At 32.9% G+C, this 26,521-nt stretch overlaps 1 protein-coding gene across 1 annotated transcript in view; it reads right to left on the bottom strand.

Annotated features, from left to right (window-relative positions):
• Window positions 1-26,521, bottom strand: part of LOC143917705 (agrin-like) — a 62,767-nt gene that overhangs the window by 30,764 nt on the left and 5,482 nt on the right. The window contains 1 exon segment of the mRNA XM_077439285.1: window positions 3,632-3,868. Coding sequence (XP_077295411.1) covers window positions 3,632-3,868 — 237 coding nt within the window.

The following is a 26,521-nucleotide window of genomic DNA, read 5'->3' as shown; positions in this document are numbered from 1 at the left end:
GAAAAAGTAAAATTCTAGATTAAAAATTGGGAGAAATTTTAATGTTTTCAAGTATTTTCAGTGCCAGAAGGTATTTCATTTTGTATAAATACTCTCTGAAAAATGCTTATGATTTCTTATTTTTTTCGTTTTATAGCTAGAAGTACATACATACATACATACATACATACATAAATATTTATGATAAAACTTTTTCACAATATACAAAAATACGTATGTATATTAGATCCAAAGATTAAGCTCCATAATTCAAATATCCAGGGCAAAGATTCCAACTTCCAAAATGAATTATTAAATTTAATGAAATAAAGTTTTTAATAAAGCCTTTTAAATTTGAAGATCGTCAGAATTCCTTGTCTCACGCTGGATATATTTATTTTTTCAATTGGGTATAATTTCGGGAAACCCTCGAACCTATGAGAGTAGGGGGACGCATGCGAGCGGAATCGAATCCATTTTGGTAGATGGAGCGAGCAATTTGCCCCGAGGGCTCTTCTTTTCATCAATGGGTTTTTATTGATGATTTGTATTTCTACTCGTCCGCTTTTTCTTATCCTCTCCAACTACCCCAGGAATGCCGGTTCGTTGAGATGAGTCTCCCACTCTTTTTTTGCAGCATTCGCTTCATGCTACATTCGTTCTCGAGGTGCTCGTCGTTTTTGCTCGATTAGCGGTTATGAGCTGAATAGCTTAAGGACACCGAGAGTTGTAAAAAAAAGCTTCGTGAGAGGTACACATGTACATCTCGTTACAGACGATCCGTAAACTTAATACCAACAAAAAAATTCTCATTTTATTTAATTGAAATTATTCTACTAAACCTTTTAAAATATTTTTCTGTGTATATCCATAAGTACGCGCACTCTTTTTTCTAACATATGTATTTACAATAATGTTAAATCAATCAAGTGAATGAGTAAACACGGGAGAAAGATCAAAAGGAAAACGACATGTTTTTCTACTATCTGCCTGTAGTTTGTAGATTTATGTTTTGATAATAAAAATAGAAAATTACCTACATATATAAAATTCGGAAAAGAAACGATCATATTATATACTTTATAAAACAATAATATTTCTTACCTAAAAGAAAAGTAAAAATTCGTTTCCCAATTACGTGTATAATTTATATACATACATATATATCGTCAGTCCGGAAGAAAAACGTCACAAGTAAAAAAAAAAAAACGATTTTTGAGCTATGGATTGCATACGCTCAGAAAGAAATCATTCTTTTCGCTAGAAAAATATCATTTGTATAGTTCAAGTTACGGTTGACAAAGGGCAATAGTTTCGTTTTAAAGTGTTCACCACGTTCAATCTTTAATCGTCTCTATTGAAAAAAGACACTTTTTGACTTGTGACGTTTTTCTTCCGGACTGACGATATGTATATAAATTATACACATAACCAGCAGCATAGATCAATGGTTAGGGTACGATGCGTTCAATTGTGTGATCACAGGTTGTGTCAGCAGCAGACCTGGCTGTGCTGCTGGCCGGACCTTGAATATATGACTCCAAATGATTTCAGAGTTTGCCAATTTATCCGAATACATTGAAATGGTTAAACAAATTGGCAGCCCTGTCATATTTCTCGTAAAATTCGAGTTAACAGCATCTCTAATTCGCTGATTTATAAAATGCTGCAAGATTGTCCATAAATATCTCGAAAATTTACAGTTTTTCAGCATATCGAAATTTTACGATTTAAAAAAAAATGCCAATGTATCAAAATATGTAAAAAATTATCCATGTATGTTTCTATGATACTCTGTAAAATTACTTTATAAATTGTTTATCGATATTTGTAATTGGCAAAATAGGCGCATTGGGGTTTACCATTAGCCTTCCTGGTATACATACATATATACAAAAGTATGTATGTATATATGTATGTATGTATGTAAATAATAAAATATGAAAACATATTTAATAAAATTTCAATAATAAATCCAATCAATATTCCCAAGGAAATTTATCCAATTTAAAAAACCAATACGATAATAAAATGCCATTGTTAAATAAAGCTTAAAAAATAAATAGACGCAACTAAAAAAGAAATAAGCCGAATTTTCGATGACTCTCAACCGGAAGGACGCAGCGACTCATTTCCTGGCCAAAAAAATATTTTTTCTTTAACGGCAACGTTCAAATTCGTTGGGAAATCGCGCCTACAAACATAAAGACGTATCGACGAACAAAAAACAGAGGCGGCGCGTGACTTCGCCTTGAAATAACATTGATAAACCTTAGCCGCGACCAAAATCAACAGTTCGAAATACAAGCAAAAGGGGGGGGGGGGTGGAAGTAATAAAGACAGCTTTCGTTTAATTATTTAATGGGAAACGGGGACGAAAGAAGGGGATGGAAGATAGAGGCAGGAAAACCAAACGTTCCGATTCGGTTTGACAACAGTATTGATTCGCTGCGGTTGCCAGGCGAGTTCTAAATGCCAGGTTTCGACGCGACTTCCACGATAAAGTCGATCGTTGATTGATTTGTGTTGTTTTGATTTTGAGAAGTACAGAAATACGTATGTAAAGTGCTTTGTGATTTGGGAAATCCGTGAAGTCGTATAAAATACGCGTGAGGAAGTGAAAATATCGTTTTCATAGGACGAACTGGAAAAACACGAAAAACCTTTCAATGATCGTGTTTTGTGTATTTGAAGAATTTGTACTTTAGTTTATCTTGAGGCTTCTATCTCGTGTTTTATTTATAATACGGCTTTTCTTTCAACTTTCAAATAACAAAATAAGTATAATTCAAACGCTAAACTTCACGAAATGTTTTTTTCAATTTACATATGAACAACATACAAATTTTAGAATTCTCATTTATTTGAAAAACATAAAAATACAGAAATGAAATTATAAAATACTTCGATTCGTTATTTCAGTTGATTTAATTTGTTGTTTCTTATTGTATGATATTTTTCATGGTATATTTTATTTAAAATCAAAAAATGCGAGCCCAACCCGGTAGTTGCGTTAATGCTAACTACTAAGAGGTTCCAGGGTTCAAGCCTTGGTTTGACTTCAATTGAAAATAATATATTCTGAGAATTTCTGCAATGCTGCTGGTCAGACTTACATATCTGTGTATCCAAGTCGATCGTTTCCTACCAGAGTTTGCGAATACATACATACATCTAGATGATTTTACTGTTGAAACGGTTCCTCGTCAAACTGGCAAAAACCATCCTACCATTTATTATTTATCACCATTATTTGAATATGATTTTAAATTTATGATCTATAAATCTATATATTTTTCATGTTTAATACCACAGGTGTCGCTCAGGAGCAACCCGCAATGGCATCATGGGAAAATATAATAAAAAAATCTCCATTAATTTTAAATTATTGAAATTTAAAAATTTTCTATAACATAACTATCAAAACTTTAACAAAATTTAGTATTCTATTTTTAAATTAATTTATCTTTAAATTCAAATGACTTGATTTAACATAATAGCATTATTTAATTAAATTTATATATTCAACGTGTCTTCTTAAAATGTTCATGAAAAATATTCACGAAATTTAATACACCTTTTGCATTTTTTAAATATAAAAATCTTATATGATTTTTTTAATACATTGTTAAACTTATTAAATATTACATACCGCATTTTCCTATGAATTTGACAGTGATGTTCGAGTTGGTGTCGCAGGCAGCTTTTCTCATCCAACAATGATCTTGATAGTCTTTTCCATCACTGGCACACACCGGTCTAGATCCCGCATGGTCACCGTATTTGGGACACGATTCGGGACAGCGACATTCAGCAGTACGTCCGTCAGCCGATGGTTGACAACGGGCGCCAAATCCACAAACTATCTCCTTACAGGGATCGCTCGACTCTGGAACGAAACAGAAAAAAGTGATCAATATGTAAAACAATCACACCCCCGAGACTAATGGAAACACGAAGAAAAACTTAAGATCCCTTTGCAAATATAAATTTAAATAAAACACCAGACCTTTCTCCGGCGCGGCATTTCGTTCGATCAATTCCAGATTTTTGCACCTGTACAATTGCTTATATTTCGAATTAAATTATTCCACATTCTGAAACTTTAACACGTTTAAATTTATCCTTTGTGTATATTTTGAATGGCCCAATTTAAATTCAATGAAATCTTCGTTATCTCGTCCCTGGCGAATATTTCGACTGTGCTAAGTTTCGAATTGTCTCTGCGAAAAGATGAAGTAAAAATCTCCTCCTTTAAATTCAGAGTCTCTAGGATTTTTCCCGCAAAGCTGGAATCGTTTTTTTTCGAAAGCTCAAAGCCGAGTTTAAATTTTTAAAGATTTGGTCTTGTCGTTTCGGGAAACCACTCTTAAAGATTTACGACGAACGGGATCGTGAAACGGGCCCTCGTCTTCAATCAATTTTTACCGAGTTTCCTAAAAATACCTACGAGTTTCTCTCTCTTTTATCTGGAATTGAAATTGACGTTTCATATTGCCACCTGTCTTTATTTTGCACTGATTCCAAATATTTTATCACAATTGCTTTTAAAACAAAAACAAAAAAACACAGCAAAGAAATACTTTTATACACATTTAAACTGATTTCATTTCTAACTTAGGTATAATACCATTAAATAAATACAATAAAAATATTAACTCCTTAGTTTTATCCTAGTGTTCACAAACTTTGTCTATAATACATTTAAATGATGTCATCTTAATAAATTGCATCAATTACAATGCAGCAGATAATAATTTTTTGAACCAAATTTGTGGATACATGTAGATGTTATATACACGAACAGTATTGATCGTTTCGCATGACCATATTGAGGGGGCAAAAAGTGCACTTCGTATTTTAATTGGGAAACAATGGTCCAGATGCTACTCTCCCATTTCGGAAAAAGGTTAGTTTATGGGAAAACCAGTGGTTTACGTAATTTGCTATTGATGCGAGTCCCTAATATTTTTGTTCCCGCTCGTTACCCGTACGGGGACAAAAATATCAGTGAAAATATAAAACGGCAGACTCTAGTAAAGGGTGGAGCGTTTATTTATTTTTTTGTTGGTTTTGGTGCCGTAATTAGGGTTTTTGCGCTTTTGTTCGACCGAAAAAAAAGGTGTGTAATTTCGGCGAAAAATATCAGAAATAAATTTGCCGCGGCGAAAGATCGGTTATTGGGCTGATAAATTCCCTTATAATTTTCTTTGTTGATGCTGCAATTGACAGGGCAATTACTGGACGTGATAGGTTATCTGATATTATGTTATTTTTCACTTATAATCCACTACGATGACCCAATACCATTTTTATTTCAATTACGAACAATATATACAAACATATATAATATAAACATTAAAAATTAATACTCACCGTTGGGAAAAACGTAACACCCTCGAGATAAATTCACAGCGAGGCATACTATCATCAGCAGACACGATGCGTTTTTCAATATTAACACACACATTATGAATTCACAACATTTTATCTTTCAATACAGTTCAAATACGTCCGCGTTATATTATAAGCACACTGCTACTGACTGCGAAATTAAATTGTGTAGAGTAATATTTTTAGATGAAGCTCGATGTACTAATTAAAAAAATGCTTTTTCGACAAAAAATAAGCTTTGTTGTCGGTCGTCGTTTTTGCTGTGAGCTCTTTCTCTCTCTAACTCTCTCTCTCTCTCTGCGGTGGGAAGAGACGATAGTCATCTAATTAACGAATATCATATCTCGGGTTCAATTCTGTATTCGGCCGAGCGGAAAATAAACCTGAGGCTATGCCGGAAGGGGAGGAGAACAGAAGGGATTCTAGTCAGCTGGAAAATCGGATTATCTTCGAGGGTGGTCATCGGGTGAATTTCGACGCTGTCTGCACTTAATTTGCAAGTTACGTGCATGCAATCAACCCGAATAATGATTTAATTATGCATATTTGATACATTTTCAGATCTATCCATTTATATACATATATGTATGTATGTATATGTTTCAGTTAAAGTCTATGTCCTAGATGTAATATATTTTTACTAGTTACCAATTCTCTTCATTTTACTTACAGTTGAACTGTATTTTCAGTTGTATTATATTTTGACTAGTTGGAATGTAATTCGCCATATGAATCAACTTGTGTTAGACGGAATGTAATCCAACTAGTGAAAATATATTACAACTAAAAATTCAATTTAGATATCACGGTAGTTGGTATCAAGTTAGATGGAATATATTCCAAGTAGTAAACATATATTACAACTAGTCAAAATGCATTACAACTGGAAGATACACTTCAACTGGAACATATGTACATATCATATATATACAATTGGAGTAACATTCGATAAAATAATGAGATGGGCACCTAACATTGAGGCAGCGAAATGCAAGGCAATGCGGGGTATATCCACAATATACCCAATATTTAATCGCCATAGTACTTTATCAACTTAAAATAAAATAAAATTATATCGCGCGCTCACATTACCATTATTAGCCTATGCTTCACCTGTATGGAATAACCTCTCGAATACTAACCTTTCCAAGCTCCAAATAATACAAAACAAATCCCCAAAAATAATTTATAATACACCCATATATACTAACTTTAAAAAACTGCATGCCATAAATAATATTCCGTTAGTTACAGATATTACTAACAAACTAACCAGTAGATTCTATGACAGAATCACTAATAACCATACTAACACACTTGTGAAGAGTCTCGGTGATTACAACAAAATGTCTATACCCTTAAAGTATAAACACAAATTACCTAAACTAAATCTGCTTTAGATCATTGACTTTAGAGAGTCTTGAATTAATATTATGTATTAGATTTATTATGAGCATTTATGTATAAGAATTGTAAATAGGTTTTTGAGCTCTATTTCCTATGATGCTGTATATTAACATTAGAATAATATAATGTATGATTACTAACACAATTAAATTAAAAGTGTACAATATAAAATGATCAGTAGATCAGTAGCTATTAAAATAGATATAAGATGTATTGTGAACATAATTTATTAATAATAAAAAGCATTTAAAAGTAAAAAAATAAATAAATATATATATATGTATATATATACAATTAAATTTACATTAAGATCTTACACATAGCGTATATTCAGATTTAAAAATAATTTATTATATTTGATTAACGTAATAGTAAACGGTTAATGGTAAATTATACAAGCTTTTTCGTGTAGTTCACAAATTTTATAAAAATATTATATATAGTTTGAAAACTTTTAAGTGCCTCTAAAAGCAATTAAAAAATGTATGATTTAAAATTCGTTATTAAAATTTAAGCTCAATATCATTAATTTGTAGTAAATTTAATTTTTAACTTTTTTTTTATTTTAATTTTAACCTCCTCTTAAAGATAAATCATAGTGATTATAACCCAAGTTATAATTTTAATCAAAACATTTCTGTCTCTATAGAAAATAAAATATAAAATAATATTAAATTTTACCATATATTTAATAAATACATATATGTAGATTGGTATGTGAACTTTCATATAAAATTAAACAGTATTATTTATTCGTTTAAAATATTTTCTTCGCCATAAAAGTGTTTATTATCACATAGTAAAGTGAGTGGAGAAATGACAATGGGCGGGTTACATAGCTATAAGAATGTACAAAAGTGCTCGAATGGTACCCAAGAGACTGGAAAAGGGTATAAGGCAGATGGGTCAACGACGTAAAAAAATGTGTGGGATTAAATTTATATATATGATGCTCAATTAACCGTTTATTTGTCAAATAATCGATATAAATTGTTTAAAATAAAAAAAATGCCATGTTTACCTCTGTATATACATACATACATGTACAAATATACATACATATATAGCCGTCTAAAATCAACATCGAAATTGCGACAAGTTCGTAAAAAACCCGTAAAAAATTAAGCACTTAAACTGAATCGTGCGAGTCCCCAACAAAAGCCATCATTGAATGCTCTCAAAATTGAGGTGTAAAAAATAAATGTAGCAACAAACTGAAAAATAAAAAAAACGCGAAATAAAAAGCGTCTACAAAAGGTAAGCGTTCGCCATCTCGCAGCAGAAGCAGTCGAATCGTAATCTACAAAGTCGACTTTCTCCCCCGGCACATTTGTATATGTACAATATATACGTGTATTAAATTTGCTTTATTCCATTCTTCGTCATGAAATGGCAATTTCTGAGCAAATAGAGGATTTATTTATTCAAAAGAACAATGCGGGGGGGGAGTCGCACTCGCCGTCGCGTTTCACAGAAGCGTATCTACGAGTGCTCTATCAAGCCCCTTAGCCGGAATTGAACAAACAAGCGCTTTTTATACCACCCACCCACCCACCCACCGGCGACATTTCAACATCAAAACAAGCCGAAAAAATACACAAGCATGAAAGGATTTTTATTTAAGATTTCCTTATATATATTTTTTCCTATGTGTCGCCGTTGTAGACGAATCCTTTGAGGAGTACCGTACGCGGAGATATCTACCAAGTGCTCGCGCACCCGCGAATTTAATCTCGCCTCGCTTTCTTTTCCACTGTTTCTCGGTGCGTATGTTTGCTCGACGCTTTTCCAGAACGGAGGGATGCTGCAAGGGTATGGTAGTAACCAAATGCGAGTAATCACGTGGAAATTAAATTACCACGTGCCTCGAGATATTCGAATCGCTTAAGCGCCACTACGGTACGGTGCGGGTGTGTAGCAATTTTGAACCCGGAGAACGAAAACGTCATACTTACTTACGGGATAATCTTCTACGTAGAGCAAATCTAACTGAGGGGAATACCTTAAATACATTAGAGAAACAAAGCCTCGAGATAATTCCACACGTCTACATTTGTCGAATATCGTTCGCGCTCCTCGGATTGATTGAAATGAGGCCGTGAAAAATAATGTGGAAGTATGACGCAATCTTATGTACGCTTAATATTTTTAAAAGACGCGAAATGCGCTAGGAAGTGTATATAAAAATGGAGGATAGAATGAGAAAAGTAAAAAAAAAACTGAAAGGCCCATTTTCTTTCCGAGCGAGTGGGAAATTTCCGCTTGTATCGAAAATTGAGAGATTTTCCTCCGCAAACAGGCGAATGTGTGCAATAAAAGAAAATTAAAATGGGTAAATTATACGTTTTAAAAGAGGCGCGTTCGACGGCAAAGGGGAAAATGTCGATGGCGTATTGAAGAACCCGTTTTCTTCTCTTTTTATTATTTTTATGCGTAAAAATATTTCCTTCGAACGGAGTAACGGCCTTGTGTATAAAATTTAATGCTCGTTTAATGTTTATTCGCGACGAAAAGAATTTTTCTTTTTTTACGCCCTTGTTTTTTTTAAGGATAAAAGAAAACTCTTAGAAGAAAAAAGCGCGCACTAGTCCAACATCAAAATTACATTAAATATATAAATTCATCACGTGCGTACTATATTTTAAATTAAAATTGATAGTAAAAGACGATATGCTTAGCCTAAATCAAACTCGGTACTGTAGAACATTATATTGAAAAACACCGTAAAGTAATTGCAAACAATATATATTGCAAAAGCGAAAGCTTTGTTTTAAATATGACCCGCGTAAATTTTGTTGTATGAATTCAATAGTGACACACAAAATACCCGCTTCCTTAAGTATAAATCACCGCTAAGTATTTCCATTAATAATTTCGGACAACCCTTAACCGTGCCACGAGTCTTGTATACGCGCAATGAAAGTCAGTTTCATTGTCTTATTACCCACAAGAGGAAACCTGTCCTAACTTTTCATTTTTATTATAATTTACTACGAGAGAACATAATAAAGTCAGCCGTAATTCAAAAGAATTTTTAAACTCTCGCGGGAGACGAGCCAGAGGGTTCATTTTTTTCTCACATTAAATGATAAGTATGATGCGATGCCTTTTATACTTTTTTGCAGCATTTAATGTCGCGTTAAACTTTGCTCTTTTGTCTCGAATGTATAAATTGGAGATACGGTGTGGATATCGGGATGTTGAATTAGCGGTTACCACCGAAGAATTTCACTTAACGAGCGACCGGAACCGGACAAATAGATAAATATTTTATACCCCTGAGCCCCCTGAATTCGCTTCGGATCCCCTCCCCTAATTAAGGTCAACGTCGACGTGAAAATCGAACCCTCCATCTCGGGTAAAAATACACAAAAATACCGTACAATGATATCGAAACCTTTAAGTTTCCGCTCTGCAGCGCGTGCTATTGTTGCTTAATGATATTAATTATGTTCGACGAAACGTAACAAAGAATTTTTTTACCAATGGGAAAATATACGATAAAAAATATAAATACATTTTATAAATTTGCAATAAAAAATTTGACATCGTTCGGTAATAATTTTTTTCCGAATACAATTTCATTTAGCAAGGAAAAGAAATTTTCAGAAAAATACTTAAATGTGGAACATTATTATACGGTTGGATTTTGGCTGGGAAATCTTCAGTAAAGCTTTTGTGAAAGTGCTCATGTCACTACACCGGATTTCGCATGTAGAAAAAGGTTTACCTAGCTTTCCGGATATTTTCTATAGCAGAATTTTCTAGAACGGATATTACTTCATTAAAATAGAAAAAAATAACTGAGAAAATATATTTTTATATTTTACCTGATAAATTTAAAGTGAAATGAAACTTTTAGCTTATATAAATATTTGCATAGCCCCCGAGGATTTCCTTCTATAAGTTCGAATATATTCCATCTAGCTGATACCAACTGCCGTTGTAGTTAAAGTGTATTTTCAGTTGTAATATATTTTGACCAGTTGGAGTGTAATTCGCTATATGAATCAACTTACGTGTGTTACGTATATACGGAATATATTCTAACTAATTAAAATATATTACAACTGAAAATACACTTCAACTACAACCTTCAACGGCAGTTGGTACCAGGTTCAATAGAATATATTCCAACTAGTCAAAATATACAACAACTGGAAGACACACTTCAACTTTAACGTATATACAACCATATTTGTAATAACTATTTTCAAAAATTTTGTATTGTAAAAAAATGGTTACCAATCCATTTAAATGTTTTCTAATAAGGTATTTAAAATTCATCACTACATAGTTCATTTCAGTAATAGTAAAAAAGTTTGAGCGACTGATTTTGCGTATTGCGAACAAATATTTCTCATACAATCCAATGCATCAGAAATGTAAACAATACAACAAACCTGAATATTATACATGTGTATATACAAATTCAATGCATTCATGAACCATTGCAAAGAGTCCGTATTGCACAGTACATATTTTCAATACCAACGTCGAACGCATATGGTGCACCCACATAAGTTCATAGATTTGTCTCACTTTTCTCTCGCACCAAAGAATGCAAAACAAGCCCGACCGAAAGCTCACCACTCGAGTGCAGATAACTTTTCCGATCGATAACGACAACCGACAACAAACCGGTGCAGCGCCAGCCCTAAAACACGAACCAAATCAAATCAAAATCTGACCATAACAAACATACACACACGTACACACAGAATATGATCGGATTACAACGCGTCGGTGAAAGTCTGCGGTCGCGTTGCGGGATTTTCCCCCAACCGGTCCGCGCAAACTGCACCGGTTATTGTCATTGCGTGTAGCACAACGATTTTCGGCGGGTAGCGGGGGTGGGTGGGGGCTAATTTCCACCGACATCCATGTGTCGGTTTGTCGCCTCGTTGTAAATATTATTAATGCTAACCAAACCTGTCGGGAATGGGAAAATCGATGGTGGCGACGAAGGTCGACCGCGTATCGTGCGCCGGATCGTATGATATAATCGGTCCAAATTGAACGTTCCACGTGTGTTTCATATATTTGTGTACATATGTGGAAAAAAAGACGAAAATCGATTGATTGCCATTACGTAAAATGTGAATCGCGCACCGTTTCGTGAAAAGTGGTGATTTGAACGCCTTTGTGCGAACGAACTTCGAAAGGACTCGTCCGAACGACTTCAAACGGCGAAAGGGTTAAGTGATTTAACTGGAAGTTTTCGGGCGCGTTGCGAATTACAATCTAAATAACGCCCGAAATCCTTTAAGGCCTTCACTCGATCATTATTATGTAAATTAATAATGTTAGTATGAATTGCTTTGAAATTGTCACTCAAAGAAAATCAATACCACTAAATAAATTGATGTACATAAGTACGGGAAAAACTAATTAAGTCAATGAAAGCACGTTTATCAATGTTGTTTTTACTTTTATATAAATGAATGCTCTTCAAAGAGGAAAAATATTCATTAATTACAAAGAAAACGTTTCAAAACCAAAAAGAAGAATATAAAAAGTGATTTTTTTTTAAATATTTTTACTTTACTTAGATGAAGTTCTTTGAACATATACAAATTCAGCCTTGTTTAAATAAACAATCGACATGTTAAATGCGAGTATATTAAGTTTAAGTTTAAGATAAACACGGCAGCTTAACCTTAGACTATCTCAACTATTTCACAATAATAGTTCAAACACACAAAAAATACGCCATTTCGACGATAGCCTCGATTTTAATCTATGCATCATCGATTAAACAAAGCCTTATAAACTTTCACGGCGCCAGTACGACGAAACTTCACCGTAATATAATATTCATTAAATAAATCAACGAGTATTCCAATTAATCCGAAGCATAAAACTCGCATAAAAGTACACGCGGAAACATTGAAAATGACATTTACAAACACAAACACGCATACGAGAATCATAAGCGCGAGTTTGAGAGCTTTATCGCGCTGTTGAAAAGCTGTTTCGCGGATTACGAGCCTTATCGCGAGAGGAACATTCACCGTTTAACTGCCTAAGTTATAATTCGTCGAGTAAAATTACACACTTATTATAAATACATAACCTCAATCCTTGCCTCGAGGTGTGGGAGGTGGGTGTGGGGGGGTGGGGGCAAACGTCAAATCGAGTGTCACGTGTCACGCACTTTCAATACACAAACTTCACAATGTAAATATATATGTATGTATGATATATAAATAGTAAAAATGATTAGCGGGTAGTTGTAGCTACGGCGTGTGTGATTTCGGTATAGTCAGTTGCAGTGGCGGTGGCAGTAGTGTGGAGTCGTGTTGTTGTGTTGTCGCTGGTCGGCAAGTAAAACAATAATAGGGGTCGGCGTGCGCGGCAATAAACGGTTGAAATGAAAACACAGGGGCGTCTCGGCGAGGGGCGCCGGCGCCGGCCGACCGGCGGCGGGGGCGCCCGAGCCGCACAGCCGCCCCGACACACCTGAACGGGGGGGCGCCACCACATCTCGAGGCTCCTTCTAATAGTTCGCTCATGTACCATTTCGTTTTTCTCGGTTTGGTTTTTGCAACAATCGGCCACTTCTGGCTAGCCGAGTTTACAAGTCGGGTATCGAGTGAAGGGAACAGGGCTCGGATCATTTTAATACATTTTTAACGGTCAAAATAGTGCGAAAATCAAATAACTTATACTATCACGGTATAACATATAATATATATATATAATAAGAAGTATTGTTGAGTTTGCATCCCAAGTTTGGAACCCAGAGTACTCTGGTGCAAGAGACAGATTGGAGCGCATTCAGAAGAGATTCTTGAGGTACGTCAGTAGCCGTTTTGGATTAACCTATACTTCCTATGAAGATGCTTGTAGGTGTCGGCATATACTTCCTCTTGTCAAAAGAAGGGAGATAGCTGACATCTCAACAATTTTGAACATCCTTAACGGCTCGATCGACTGTCCTCAATTATTGAGCAGACTATCATTGCGTGTACCAAATAGAATGACTAGATGTAATGAGCTCCTTTACATACCTAATACTTTTTCTAATTATGGAAGAAGCTCATTCATCTGGCGTGCAAGCTCCACCGTCAACACACTAATCTTAACAATTTCTATGTTTGACTTATTTAATATTAATGCTATACAAGCTAGAGTAATTATTGCAAATTTGTTTTTCGATGATTAATTTTAATGAAAATTTACGATTGTGATTATGAATTTTTATTTTGATGTATTTATTTTGTCTTTTTGTTTTTTGTTATATATTATATTTTTTTTATTATTTCATAATTTTTATCATATTATTATTCTTATTATTTTGATATTTTTATTATACTGTTATTTCTATTTTTTTTTCTTTTTTTGTTTTCTTTAACTATCTTACTCTATTATCATTTTTGTTTCTTATTTTAAATGTTTGAGCTTTTCTTTTTTTTACCTATATGTGAAAATTATTAATGGTTTACTTAACATAATTATATTTTTTTTACTATCAATCTATGTAACTTAATAAACTGTAAATTTTCCAAATAAATAACGCCTCGAATACTAACCTTTCCAAGCTCTAAATAATACAAAATAAATCCCTAAAAATAATTTATAATACACCCATAATCCTAAATCGAAAAAACTGCATGACATAAATAATATTCGGTTTGTTACCGACATTACTAACAAACTAACCAGTATGAGCATGTATAAGGTTTGTAAATAGGTTTTTGAGCTCTTTTTCCTATGATGCTGTACATTAACATTAAAATAATATAATACTATGATTACTAACAAAATTAATTTAAAATTGTAAAATAGAAAATTATCAGTAGATCAGTACCTATTAAAATAGATGTATTGTGAACATAATTTAGTAATAATAAAAAGCATTTAAAAATCTAAAATACGATCGCGATGCGCGATCCAAACGAGATTGCGGTCTAAAGATGCAGATAGGGTGGTCCAAAAGATACAGATAGATTGGTTCCAAAAAATCACTGTGAATGTCACTGTGGATTCTTGTATGAATTTGCATTGTAATATATAAAATTCTCATGTATGTATATTGATTTTATTGTATCTGTATTAGTGCATTCGTAACTTTGGAACGATCTGTAAAGGTGTTCATGTTCTGTCAAATAAGAAAATAAAAAATAAATATCACAAAATTCTGTGGGGATATTGCGATGATCTGAGACCAATCTTGAATTTGAAATATCTAAATAATAACTGTATCTGAACGGGCCAGATACGAGGAGAAGTCAAAACGAGAACAACTCTCTTTCCCTTATGACGACCATTTAAAAGGATAAGTATCCTCCCTAGTTCTATGAAAGAATGAACGGGCATTCCTCACATGCTTAGAAAATCACTTTTTGTAGCTGGTCTTGGCATTTTATCCTGGGTGAGATAGAAAGCCTTGCGCTTCTTAAGGAAAACAACACGCGCGCCTCCATCCTTCTTACCAACGATTGGCTAAGTGATTTTTAGGCTTGACAGTTTTAAGTGTCTGCTTTCCAGGGATATACGGTACACAGCTTTCTTGTGGAAAAGCGAACGATTATATTTCTAAGTTTTGAGTAATTTCAATATACAATCGGCCAAACATCCGTCAGCTTAATGATCTTTCGGCCAAATGTCCGTCGACTAAATGTCCATCGGCCAAAAGATTTTAATGATCATGTCTTTATAAATCCTAAAAATGGACATAAAATTTCGATAATTTATGTAAGTTGTTTGAATTTTTTTTTCTATTTTCTATCGAAAATGTATTAAAATGATCTGAACCCTATTCCTTTTACTCGATTCTCGTGTTTTGACATAATTCAATTAACGAAGATGTATTTCATTAAAAAAAGAAAGAAAAAACAAAAGCGGAACCGATAAAAATAACGAATCCACTCCTCGGTGGACAATTAGGTATTATTTTTAAATTATAAACAATAGAGGAATTTCTAGTAAAATTAGATACGGGTAGTAACCGTTTTAGATAACCTTGTATTTTCCTGTATTTGACAGTATAAAATCCCCGCAGCATGGCCCGGTGGTTGCGTTAATGCTAACTATTAAGAAGTTCCCTGGTTCAAGCCTTGGTTTGACCTCAATTGAAAATTTATTAATTACGTATTTCTGCAATGCTGCTGGTCATATTTGGATATTTGTGACTCCAAGTCAATCGTTTCTTATCAGATTTTACCAATTTATCTGATTTCATTGTTGAAACGGTTCCTCCATCAAATTGGCAAAAACCATCCCACCCAATATGTCATCACTATTTGACGTGAATGTGATTTCAAATTAATATATTTAAAAGTCTAATACCAGATAAATCGCACAGGGGTAACCCATAATGACATCATGAGGAAATATAAATAAAAAATATGGTTTTTTTTAAATCGACAATGTCTAGATAGATCTGATAGACCAGTCACGCTGTGCGTTGTGATGTGATATACTTTGTGACTATGTACATATATGTACATATGTATATGCAAAGTTAAATTATTAGTCGCTAGTGGTTTTACCCGGCTTCGCTCGGTTTTTTGTAATAATAACCGCTTAAACACGACTAATCTAATAGTAAATATTTTATTAAATTTATTTGCATAGTTTTATTTTATATAAATTTATTTGAATACTCATATGTTTTTTTATTAAATTGACTGTCACGAACAAACAAACATATATAGTAAATCTCTTATAAAAAATTATATGTATACCAGAATCCGGCGCCTGCGCCCCCGGCGCGAAGGCGGCTTCGCCCTCGGCGCATTTGCACCCCGGGGACTTCGAATCCTTGGAATCGAAAAAAATCTAATTATTTTTTCAATGACGTCATACATTTACGACCCAACGAAGGTTACATACAAAGTCTCTTTCCAAATTATATATTAGATTTTATAATTTAAAAAAGCAAAGCAGACGCTTATTGTTTCAGAAGAAAAGAAAATAAACATTGATCCAATAAATAAGTGTTCCAGATATTATTCTCTTCTTCTAGGGATGATGATTTCGTATTAAAGAACTTGTCATCTGGTGACAAGCCTTCCATCATCATCATTACTACAACTTCATCAAACACCTATTATAATATATCCGCATATACATATATTAATATACAAATATATATGAGGATATATTATGTGAAAAGATCACTCACCTTATCGAATTATCGAACTCGATTGTTGCCCCAGCCTCTTCTTATTTTATCTCTGAAGAGACGTACGCGGGATCGCGAATTCGAACAACAAACTGCTCAATATGGCGGCGTTGAAGAAAATTACAATAACAAAAGAACAAATAAAATAGAATAAAATCAAATTTGTATACATCAACGCATGCGCATTGGGTATCAGTTCGCGTAATATGTATACTTTAATATTGTAATGTATTTCATATATTGCGCTAATATGAAATTTGATGCTATATTTATAGTAATATGATGTAATAAAAAGTTGGTCTGGTGTCTTACTGTGAGTCTGCAATATTGTGTCAAGATCATTTGAAAAATGTGTAGATTTAAGTATTCCACATAAATTACCTCGAAAGGAAAAACCTGAATTATTCCAGAATCTACAAAATTAAAATTTGATACAAATTCAAAAATAGACATACAATATCAGCCATCGATATATCATATATGATATATATGAGCTGTTATATTTGAAAATGGCGGAAGTGCAATTTTCATTTCCGAAATCACTATTTAGCCAGCAGTATGGCTCGTTGGTTGCGTTTATGTTTAAAGGTTACCGGGTTCGATTCCGTGCTAATCTTTAATGCTGCTGGTCAGACCTGGATATTTGTGATTCCAAGTCGATCGTTTCCTATCAGAGTTTGCCAATTTATCTGATCTCATTGTTGAAACGGTTCCTCCATCAAATTGGCAAAAACCATCCTACCCGCTATGTTCTTCAATATAAATACATATGTATATACAAAACTTCAATATACACACATATGTACATATATGTACATAGCCAGCAGTATGGTTCAGTGGTAGCGTGTATGTTTAGCACCAAGTGATTATTGGGTTCGATCCCGCTATACTACTGGTTAGACTGGGATATTTGTGACACCAAGTTGATCATTTATTATTTATTTATTTATTTAAAGTTTGCACCATTGTAGCATTACAGGTTCAATTCCTAATACGCCACAATGGTCAAAAATATAACAGAAAAGAAAATAAACAAAATAATAACTAAAGAAATTAGACATAACAAAAATAAAACATTGTATATACACAAACAACTAATAATAATAATAATAATTACAAATTATAAAAAAAAAACAACAAAGAAGGGAATGAATTATAAAAGAAAAGAGAGAAAGAAAAATAAATATAAACATATGTTTCTACATAGACAATAATACATGTAATATTATCTGAATTGGCAACAAAAATCAACTTACCTGCTGTCACAAATCTTCTGTATTTAATGTATGGACAATATGTAAAAAAATATGTACAAGTACAAATCCAAAGATGTCTCTACGGATTAATTAATTAATTAATTGTTAATTTCGAGTTCCTCAGCCTCTCGAAATAAATCGATTTATGTAATAAAAAATATTATTTTGAATAAAAATACGAATAATTTTATTTTACTACCGCCATCTATGTTTAAAACTAAAAACTGGATAAACGTCAGGAACTTTTTAGGAATTCAAATTTCAAACGCGTCTAAAGCGATTTTTTTCTCGATCGTAATGGCGAAGGGTACATTTACTTATATTGATGACCAAAATGAGCAATATGGCAAAGTATGAAAACGATCGGATAAGAGGCAATTTTTTTCCTGAATTGTAATCGTAAGTGAAGCTCAAAGGAGGTATGTAAAAATGGTGCAATTTTTGTAATTAATTGTCTAGACAGGCGCATTGAGGTTTACCTGTTAGGCCTTCTTGGTATATATCTATTTATAATAAATAAATAAATAAATTTTAGATTAATTCAATTCACAAATTGTTATCACTCCTTTTAATTCGATATGTCCAGAACCTCAGAAAAGCACAATAAACTTATTACAGGCCACCAGTATGTTTAAATATTGTAAAACACAAATAAATTAGTGTGAACACTATTCATTTTAAATTTCAGAACACTGTGAATACAGATTAACCTCACAAAAGCGCATTCGCCTCCATTTCCCAAACCACCCCCGGGGGACTCGATAAACATTCGAGGATGCGGCGGCTGTGTATCGCGTCGAGTGTCCTCGAAATGCAATTATTAACACGGCGAACAAAAGGTGAGGGCAATTAAACAGCGACTGGAGCATTGTGTTACACCGGAGACTGTATCAAACGGCCATTGTTCACGCTCGTTTTCTCGACCATTGTTACGGCACCAAGAGAGGAGGGGGGGAGGGGTAGTGAAAAACAAGTAAGTCAGTGAGTTATAATAAAAACGAGTCGCGGATTATTATCGCGACCCTCGCGCTCGGAGACTTGAGCACGTCGCACACGACCCCACTCACTCCGATATTTACCTGCGGCGAACGTGTACGTGCCGCACTACTTCCGGTATGAGACCACGGTTCGCGACGATTAACACCTGGCGAAACTACTACGTAGTATGATTAGCTGAGATTATTACTTCATTCACTAGTTTGCAGTGTTCGCAAATTTTCATACGAACACTCTAACGAAAGTTTTCTATTTATTTATTTATTTATTTAGAGATATTATTTTTTTAAATAATTTTATTTAACAGTATATTATTCAATTTGAAGAAATATACATGGAAAATTTATCGAAAATAATTCAATTAATTTTCAAAGTAGAATCACGAAAATTTGAACTTTTTACATTTTTGTGGAATAATTGGTTTTTATTAAAATTCTTATTTAATACTACTACTGTACATATATAAGTTTATTATAGGATTATTAAGCCTACATATGCACATATATTAGCCTACATATGCACAATATATATTTAGGTACTAAAATTCCTTTCGAATTAAAATAACTATCATAGAATATGAGATTGAAAAGAATGTAATATAAAATAATTCATAAAATTATAAATAACTATTACAATTGTTGATTGATTAACGTGTTAACGTTTGGCATAAATGCTTATCTAATAAATCACTCAGACTCTATTATTCTGCTTTCGATGTTGTCGTGTGATTTTTTTATTTATTTATTGAAGAGTCGTCGTAGCCGATGACGCACATACATATGTATGTATGTATTCTAGTAACCTAAGCCGTTTTAAAAATAAACTTGATGGTTTCCTTAATATTATTATTACTAATATTGTTTCTATTATATTTATATGGATTTTAATTTTTCATTGAACTTTATACATACATACATATGTATGTGCGTCATCGGCTACGACGACTCTTCAATAAATAAATAAATAAAAAAATCACACGTTAAGATCGAAAGCAAAATAAGAAAAGGCTAGTAATGAACAGAAACAAAATTAATTGTTATAACTTCTTTACATCTTAAATAATATAATCGTATTTCGATGAATACATTTTATCATTATAGCAATCTTCTACGAGAAGATGTATTCGCATTTTATTGAATTTGCAATAAAAAAAACCATTAATGTTTTATTCCGTAATTTTACTACTTGCCGAATCTGTAAAATATGATACTTTGTAGACTAACGATACTTTAAAAAAAGCGTCAGTATTAATGAACGTAAAATTCAATTTAAAAATATTTTTCTGTCAATTATCGCACTGTACGCTTCCAATTTTCCTTGGTGCGTATCTGAGAAATATCAGTTACAAGAGACTTATTATATTTCTAACAAGAATAACAAATCATTGTTTCTTATCTAATTGTTCCTTTTTACCGTTTAATCGTATTTTTTCCCATCCCCATTCTTATAATCTTTACGTGTATTTTCATTGAAAATTTACCCAGTACATTTATGTCTTTATTTCAATGAAATATTACATATAAATTATACCCGCTTATTGAAAAGTGTAGAACGTTTTAATAAGCAAACCTGCCAGATATATGAATCTACTATAATAAATTGCAGCTTCCTGTCTATTACATGCTATATAATAGAAAGTTAACATTATAATTCATTAATTTATAAAATACTTTATTTTTATCTTATACTAGAATAGTAATGTATAAAGGACGAAATTGTTTATAAAAATGATGGACATATCGTTATAAATTACAGACGGTGGAATAATCAGACTGGAATTCTAAATTACAGACGGTGGAGTTTTTATTTATCAACGAATAGAAAATAAGCATAAAGCATATGAGCATGAGCAGTCTTTTCAAAACCAAAAGATACGACACCAAATCGTAATTTAATACAAAAATGAAAATAAAAATAAAATACGTAAGCTGTAGCAAAGGCATTTCTTCGAGTGTGTTTCCCTCTCGTCCTCCAGCATTCCATCTTTGCGCGCGGTAGGGATTATAGACATTTGTACGATGTGCACACAACGCGCGCTAGAGCATATAAAGTCCCCTCGTCAGACAAGGGTAGTTTGCGCCCCCCGGGGTAGTTATGTTGTTGGTGGTAGGGAACACTCACAACCCCACTAACCTACCTGTATTGACTCGCTCGGGGAAATGAGGCTATACAAATTTAAAGTCGCGCACTTTCACCACCTGAGACACCCCAGGGAGATGGGGTGGCTTTTACGGCCCTTTGATGACTTTCGACACGGCCGTCGAACCCTCAAACCATCTCGGAAAACCACCTCCACACTGCAGTCGATTCGGGACCGAGAGGGTTAACGTTCAGGAGCGCTGTCTCTTTTTTTAAAATTCAAAACAGTTAATTCCAGCGTCTCATCGTCGAACGCGCGTACAAACCTCGTACGATTACAATTTACGACTTTCTTGATTTTTTTTAACCCACCTAAGTTATTGCATGACTTTCTTGCATTTTTAGAGTCAATTTCGATTTAACTGTGCAAGTTTTTAAAAGCTTAATTAGTACATAGCGCCGCTAGAGCTGGCTCGCCCATTTTGGTACTATGTACATATGTACATACATATGTATCATACGTATAAACATACATATTCCTGAAGATGTATTTTTACCCGTGGAAAATTTAAGTACCCGTACTTTATGCTTTAACTCATTATGTCAGTGAGTCTAATTACCACTGTAACCCTTAATTAGCAAACTTCACGGAAACTAAGCAGATTTAGCGAACGGTGCAGAAAAGACAATGGCCGCATTATTTCATTAAATACAAGAACCGGGTTGAAACGTTATGCGCATTGTAAGTGAACGTGAAAGCTCTATTATTCAACATTACAATACAATCTAAGACCCATACAAATTGAACGTTTTTAACAATTAAATTCTTACAATTAGTATGAATTAGGGTATGCAACCAAAACTCTTGTTACACGCCATAATATATGAATCAATGAGTTTTAAGAAGAATCATTATAAATATATTCAAAATGGATTCATTCAGAAATAATCTTAGCATTTAGGTAATTAGATAGTTTTGCCCGTAAACAAGACAGTTTGAAGACTATTTGAAGATATTTTTAACTCACAGTTGAAGTGTTACGTTTAATGTCACGTTTGAAGTATATCTTTCGTTAGTATTTATTTTGACTAGTTCTATCTAACTTGGTACAAACTACCGTCATAGTTGAAATGTATTATATTTTCAGTTGTAATATATTTTGACTAGTTGAAATATGTTCCGACTAACCCACGTAAGTTGATTCATATGGCGAATTACATTCCAGCTGGTCAAAATATATTATAATTGAAAATATACCTAAACTATAAGTTGGTACCAGGTTACATGTGGAGGTTAGGTTTTCGTGAAAACATCACTCGACTAGTAAATTGAGCTGGAAAGTCACATCTTTGTTTTGAACAAATTCTTGAGCTATCGTAATACGATACTCATTATAATAATTCATAATACCTAGTAAATATTAACGTATTATTGAACTCTAAAGGATTTTTAAAAACATTAGAGCTGTCAAATCTCAACTGGTTGCACATTGTTTAAAGTGTATTTGTGTTTGTAGAGCTATAATATGCTGGTTGAATTGTATTTGAATATGAATGATCTAAAACGCCCATTGGAATATATTACAACTGAAAATTCACTTCGACTGTAACATATGCAAAATAACAAATTGACAAATGAACAAGTATGTTCATGCACAAACTATTAGGCATAAGTTTAAGTATTCTCAATCATTTGTCTCATCCTCTACATACGTGTGTATGTATGCTTGCCCTAGGTTGCAATATTTTTAAAATTAGTGGTAGCTGGAATTATAGCGACGTTGTCATGTGTTTGCATGTGAATTTCCTTTTAAATAGTTACCCACTTGTCATTTTGACATCTCAAAGGTATTGGCAGCTCAAAAGTTTTAACATCTAAAAGTTTCATGGGACACCTGGCGAGTCTGTTAGAAGATAGATTTTAACCTAAAACCAACAAGTTCGTTTATGAACAAACAAGTATGTTTGCAAAAAATGAATCGGAGTTAACACTGACTGTATCATATATGTACATATATTTTTTATGTAAATATAATACATACAAACTATTAATAATAGACGAAGAACAACTTATTTTTTTATTTAGTAATTAATATTTTTAAATAGAAAATGAATACATATGTACATGCTATTATTTACTATATTTTAGTTGTATTTTAATCACATTATTATATTTATACCATTATTTTAATATCATTGATGTTTAAATCGTTTGGAGTAGACCCGTTAATTAAACTTTTGTTTTATAAATACACTCGTTTAAGAATTATGGAGATCAAAAGAATTTTTGAGAAATGTTTCAACTACATTTTCAATCCAATTCAAAGTATTAGAGACCAAAGATTATTTCATGTAATCATCAGAATTTTATTATTGAAAATCTATAACTGATTGAGTGATCCATTGAGTCAGTTATACACAATTGAAGTTTATATGATGTCAAAAATATTTTCCATAATTGACAAAATCAATTTCTGATAATTAAATTTCATATTATAAACACAAAACGCAATTAATTTACCAGTAGAAAATTTTATTTAAAATGTATTCAAGCGAAATACTTAAAGCCAACAACTCCGAATTGTCGTCTAATTAAATTACGCAATTTTACTCAACATCTAACAAAGCTTGAAAACATCAACGTCGTCAACGAACCGCATAATCCCCCTTTCAACCATCCGACAGCATATTATAAAGTATATTTTTTTAATAAATTCAAATGACACGAATGATATCGATAAACATCCGCGCAGGCAAAGGGTCAAAAACACGCATTCCTATGTGTACTCATATCTACATGTGAATGTATTCTATACATAACATATAGACCTACTCGAAAGACGAAGCGAATCCGTTTAGGAGCAAAACGGATGTGACACAAAAGCGTATTTATAAATCGAGCACATAAAGTGAACATCGTCAAACACACGTCCACGAATATTGAGGTACAGGGGGTGGCTTTTCCGAGCAGGGGGATGGTTCATGTCCTTTCAGCCCTTCGGTCGGCGAAGGGACTCACAGATAAGCGCGTAACAAAATAGGCTTTTAAGGGTGGCCTCCGACGAAATTGAAATACGAATCTAATTTGGCTGACAGTCCACGATTCTACAAAATCTCCACCCTCCCATGTAGAATATGATGATTTTTTGAAGGCTGTCCAGGTTAGGTCGTTTGCTTAATGTCCGGTTTTGACGTCACGTGTAATCGTTCTCCCTCCCCCCTCTACCTCTCGTTCCGGAAAAGCTGACGCATCAATTCGGTACTAATACCCTGTAATACCCGGGATGTGCGATCAAAAACCGGACGTAACGGTTGGAAAAATTATTCAAGCAAATGAGCGTGAGTGTCGGCCGTTTTGAAAGTCAATAAAAAATCATGTTTAAGTACGGCGATAAATATAAATCGATGCATTTATGATGATTAATATTGGGAAACAAGGTTTGCCGAATTGGTGATAGATTTTTGGAATTTCGATGGAAAATGTTTTTTTCTGATCAAAATGTCAACTCTGAATCATTTTATATTTATTTTACATATATATAATATGTACATAGCTAATAATTGGTCGCAAAATATTTGAAAGCAGTTAAAATTTATAAAATCGATATACCTAAAAATTTTGGATTGTATTAAAACAAATTTTTTACTACATAATATTATAATAAAATTGGTAAATAATGTATGTGACGTGCATGATGTAAAAAAAATGTGTATGATGTAAAAAATTATCAAAATCTTTTTGGTTCAGCCTAATTTGATTAATCAACAATTGCTATTTTTTATATGCTTAAAATTTTTATAATTTCTTACATTATACTATTTTGACAAGAATCCCATAAAATTTAATTTCAAAAGTATAAAAATGAAATTCTAGTTAATTATTAATATTAATAATTAATTTGGCCATAAATGTCGTAAATTTGTGGTAAAACCATAATATAACTGTAAATATAAATTTAAAAAAATAAAATTTACATTGCGTTGTTTGGATTTAAAGAACCCTGTTCATTATTAGCCTAATTCAAGTAACATTAATTTTAATATAAGACAGTTCAAGTTCTGGCTTGAATGAGAAAGATTCTACGTCTTAAAACTAACACTTATAAATATGGATATCCAGAAATGATATATTTTAACCGAATTTAATAAGCAATATTTCCCTTTTATGTTATAAAATTTAATCTCTATATAAAAAATGCTAAATTTAATTATGGAATTTTTGACCAAAAAAATTTATATAATACAAAGACTTACATACGTGTCATTTTCAGTAGCCGGAAATTCACCATAAGTCCATCGATTCCGAAGGCTTTCAATAAAGCCATAAAAATGAGTTTTCAATTTTTTTCCCCACCCACCGTATTTAGACGAAAATTGTAGCTATAATTTTCGCTTCACGTCGAAGGGGAAAAATTCATTCAGAATCTGATAAAATTTATTGGCATATGTTACCTCAGTGCGGTATAATAATATCAGTATCGAGGGGTCTATATATTGATTTAGTGAGGACTTTCTCCCATCGCGTTGAACCCTTCTTTATTAATGTTTATACGAGTATATACGTACATACAATACATATATGAATATAATATATAATGCCAAAAGAATATATCTAAAATAAAATAAATCGCGCAAATTCTATATATTTATCATAACAATCCGTTTAACAATGGCGCTGATTGCAAAATATCGCTCTACTTTGATACACAGCTGCGATACGTCCGTATTTATGCAAATGGCGAAATGTACGAAATATTTCGACAAAACGTGGGGGATATTTGATCAATCTTTCATATCTTGTAATGGTTGGAAAATACTGAACTGGCACATAAATGATATCGAACATTAATATCGTACGAAAGCTTACACTGACATATTCTGAATAGACGTAAAATGCTCCCGTTTTCTACGACGAAAAAGAAGAAAAAAAAAATAAGAAGAAGGTGAACGGCTCACTATAGATACGGGATGGGTTACTAGGCATTGGTGGGGTTCGACTGGCAATCTAACATTAATAAATCTTCAAGATTCCTATATGTAGTTCCGATCCCTTTTTCTCTTGCATATTTCCAAACATCGGATACGGATAATGTATCGTTACAACCTTAATGTTTTATATTAGTATTGTACATATCTGTGGGTATTGAAAAAAAATGAAAAGTGATTCAAAATATGCAATATGTCTCATTTAAAATTCAGGTCTCGTAAAGTATATCATGATACCTTCTACATACATAAAGGTTGGCCGTATAAATATACATATGAAATATGCTCGTAA

Source organism: Arctopsyche grandis, chromosome 10, assembly GCF_051622035.1.
Source record: "Arctopsyche grandis isolate Sample6627 chromosome 10, ASM5162203v2, whole genome shotgun sequence".
NCBI lineage: Eukaryota > Metazoa > Arthropoda > Insecta > Trichoptera > Hydropsychidae > Arctopsyche > Arctopsyche grandis.
This window is presented reverse-complemented; position numbering and strand designations above follow the sequence as displayed.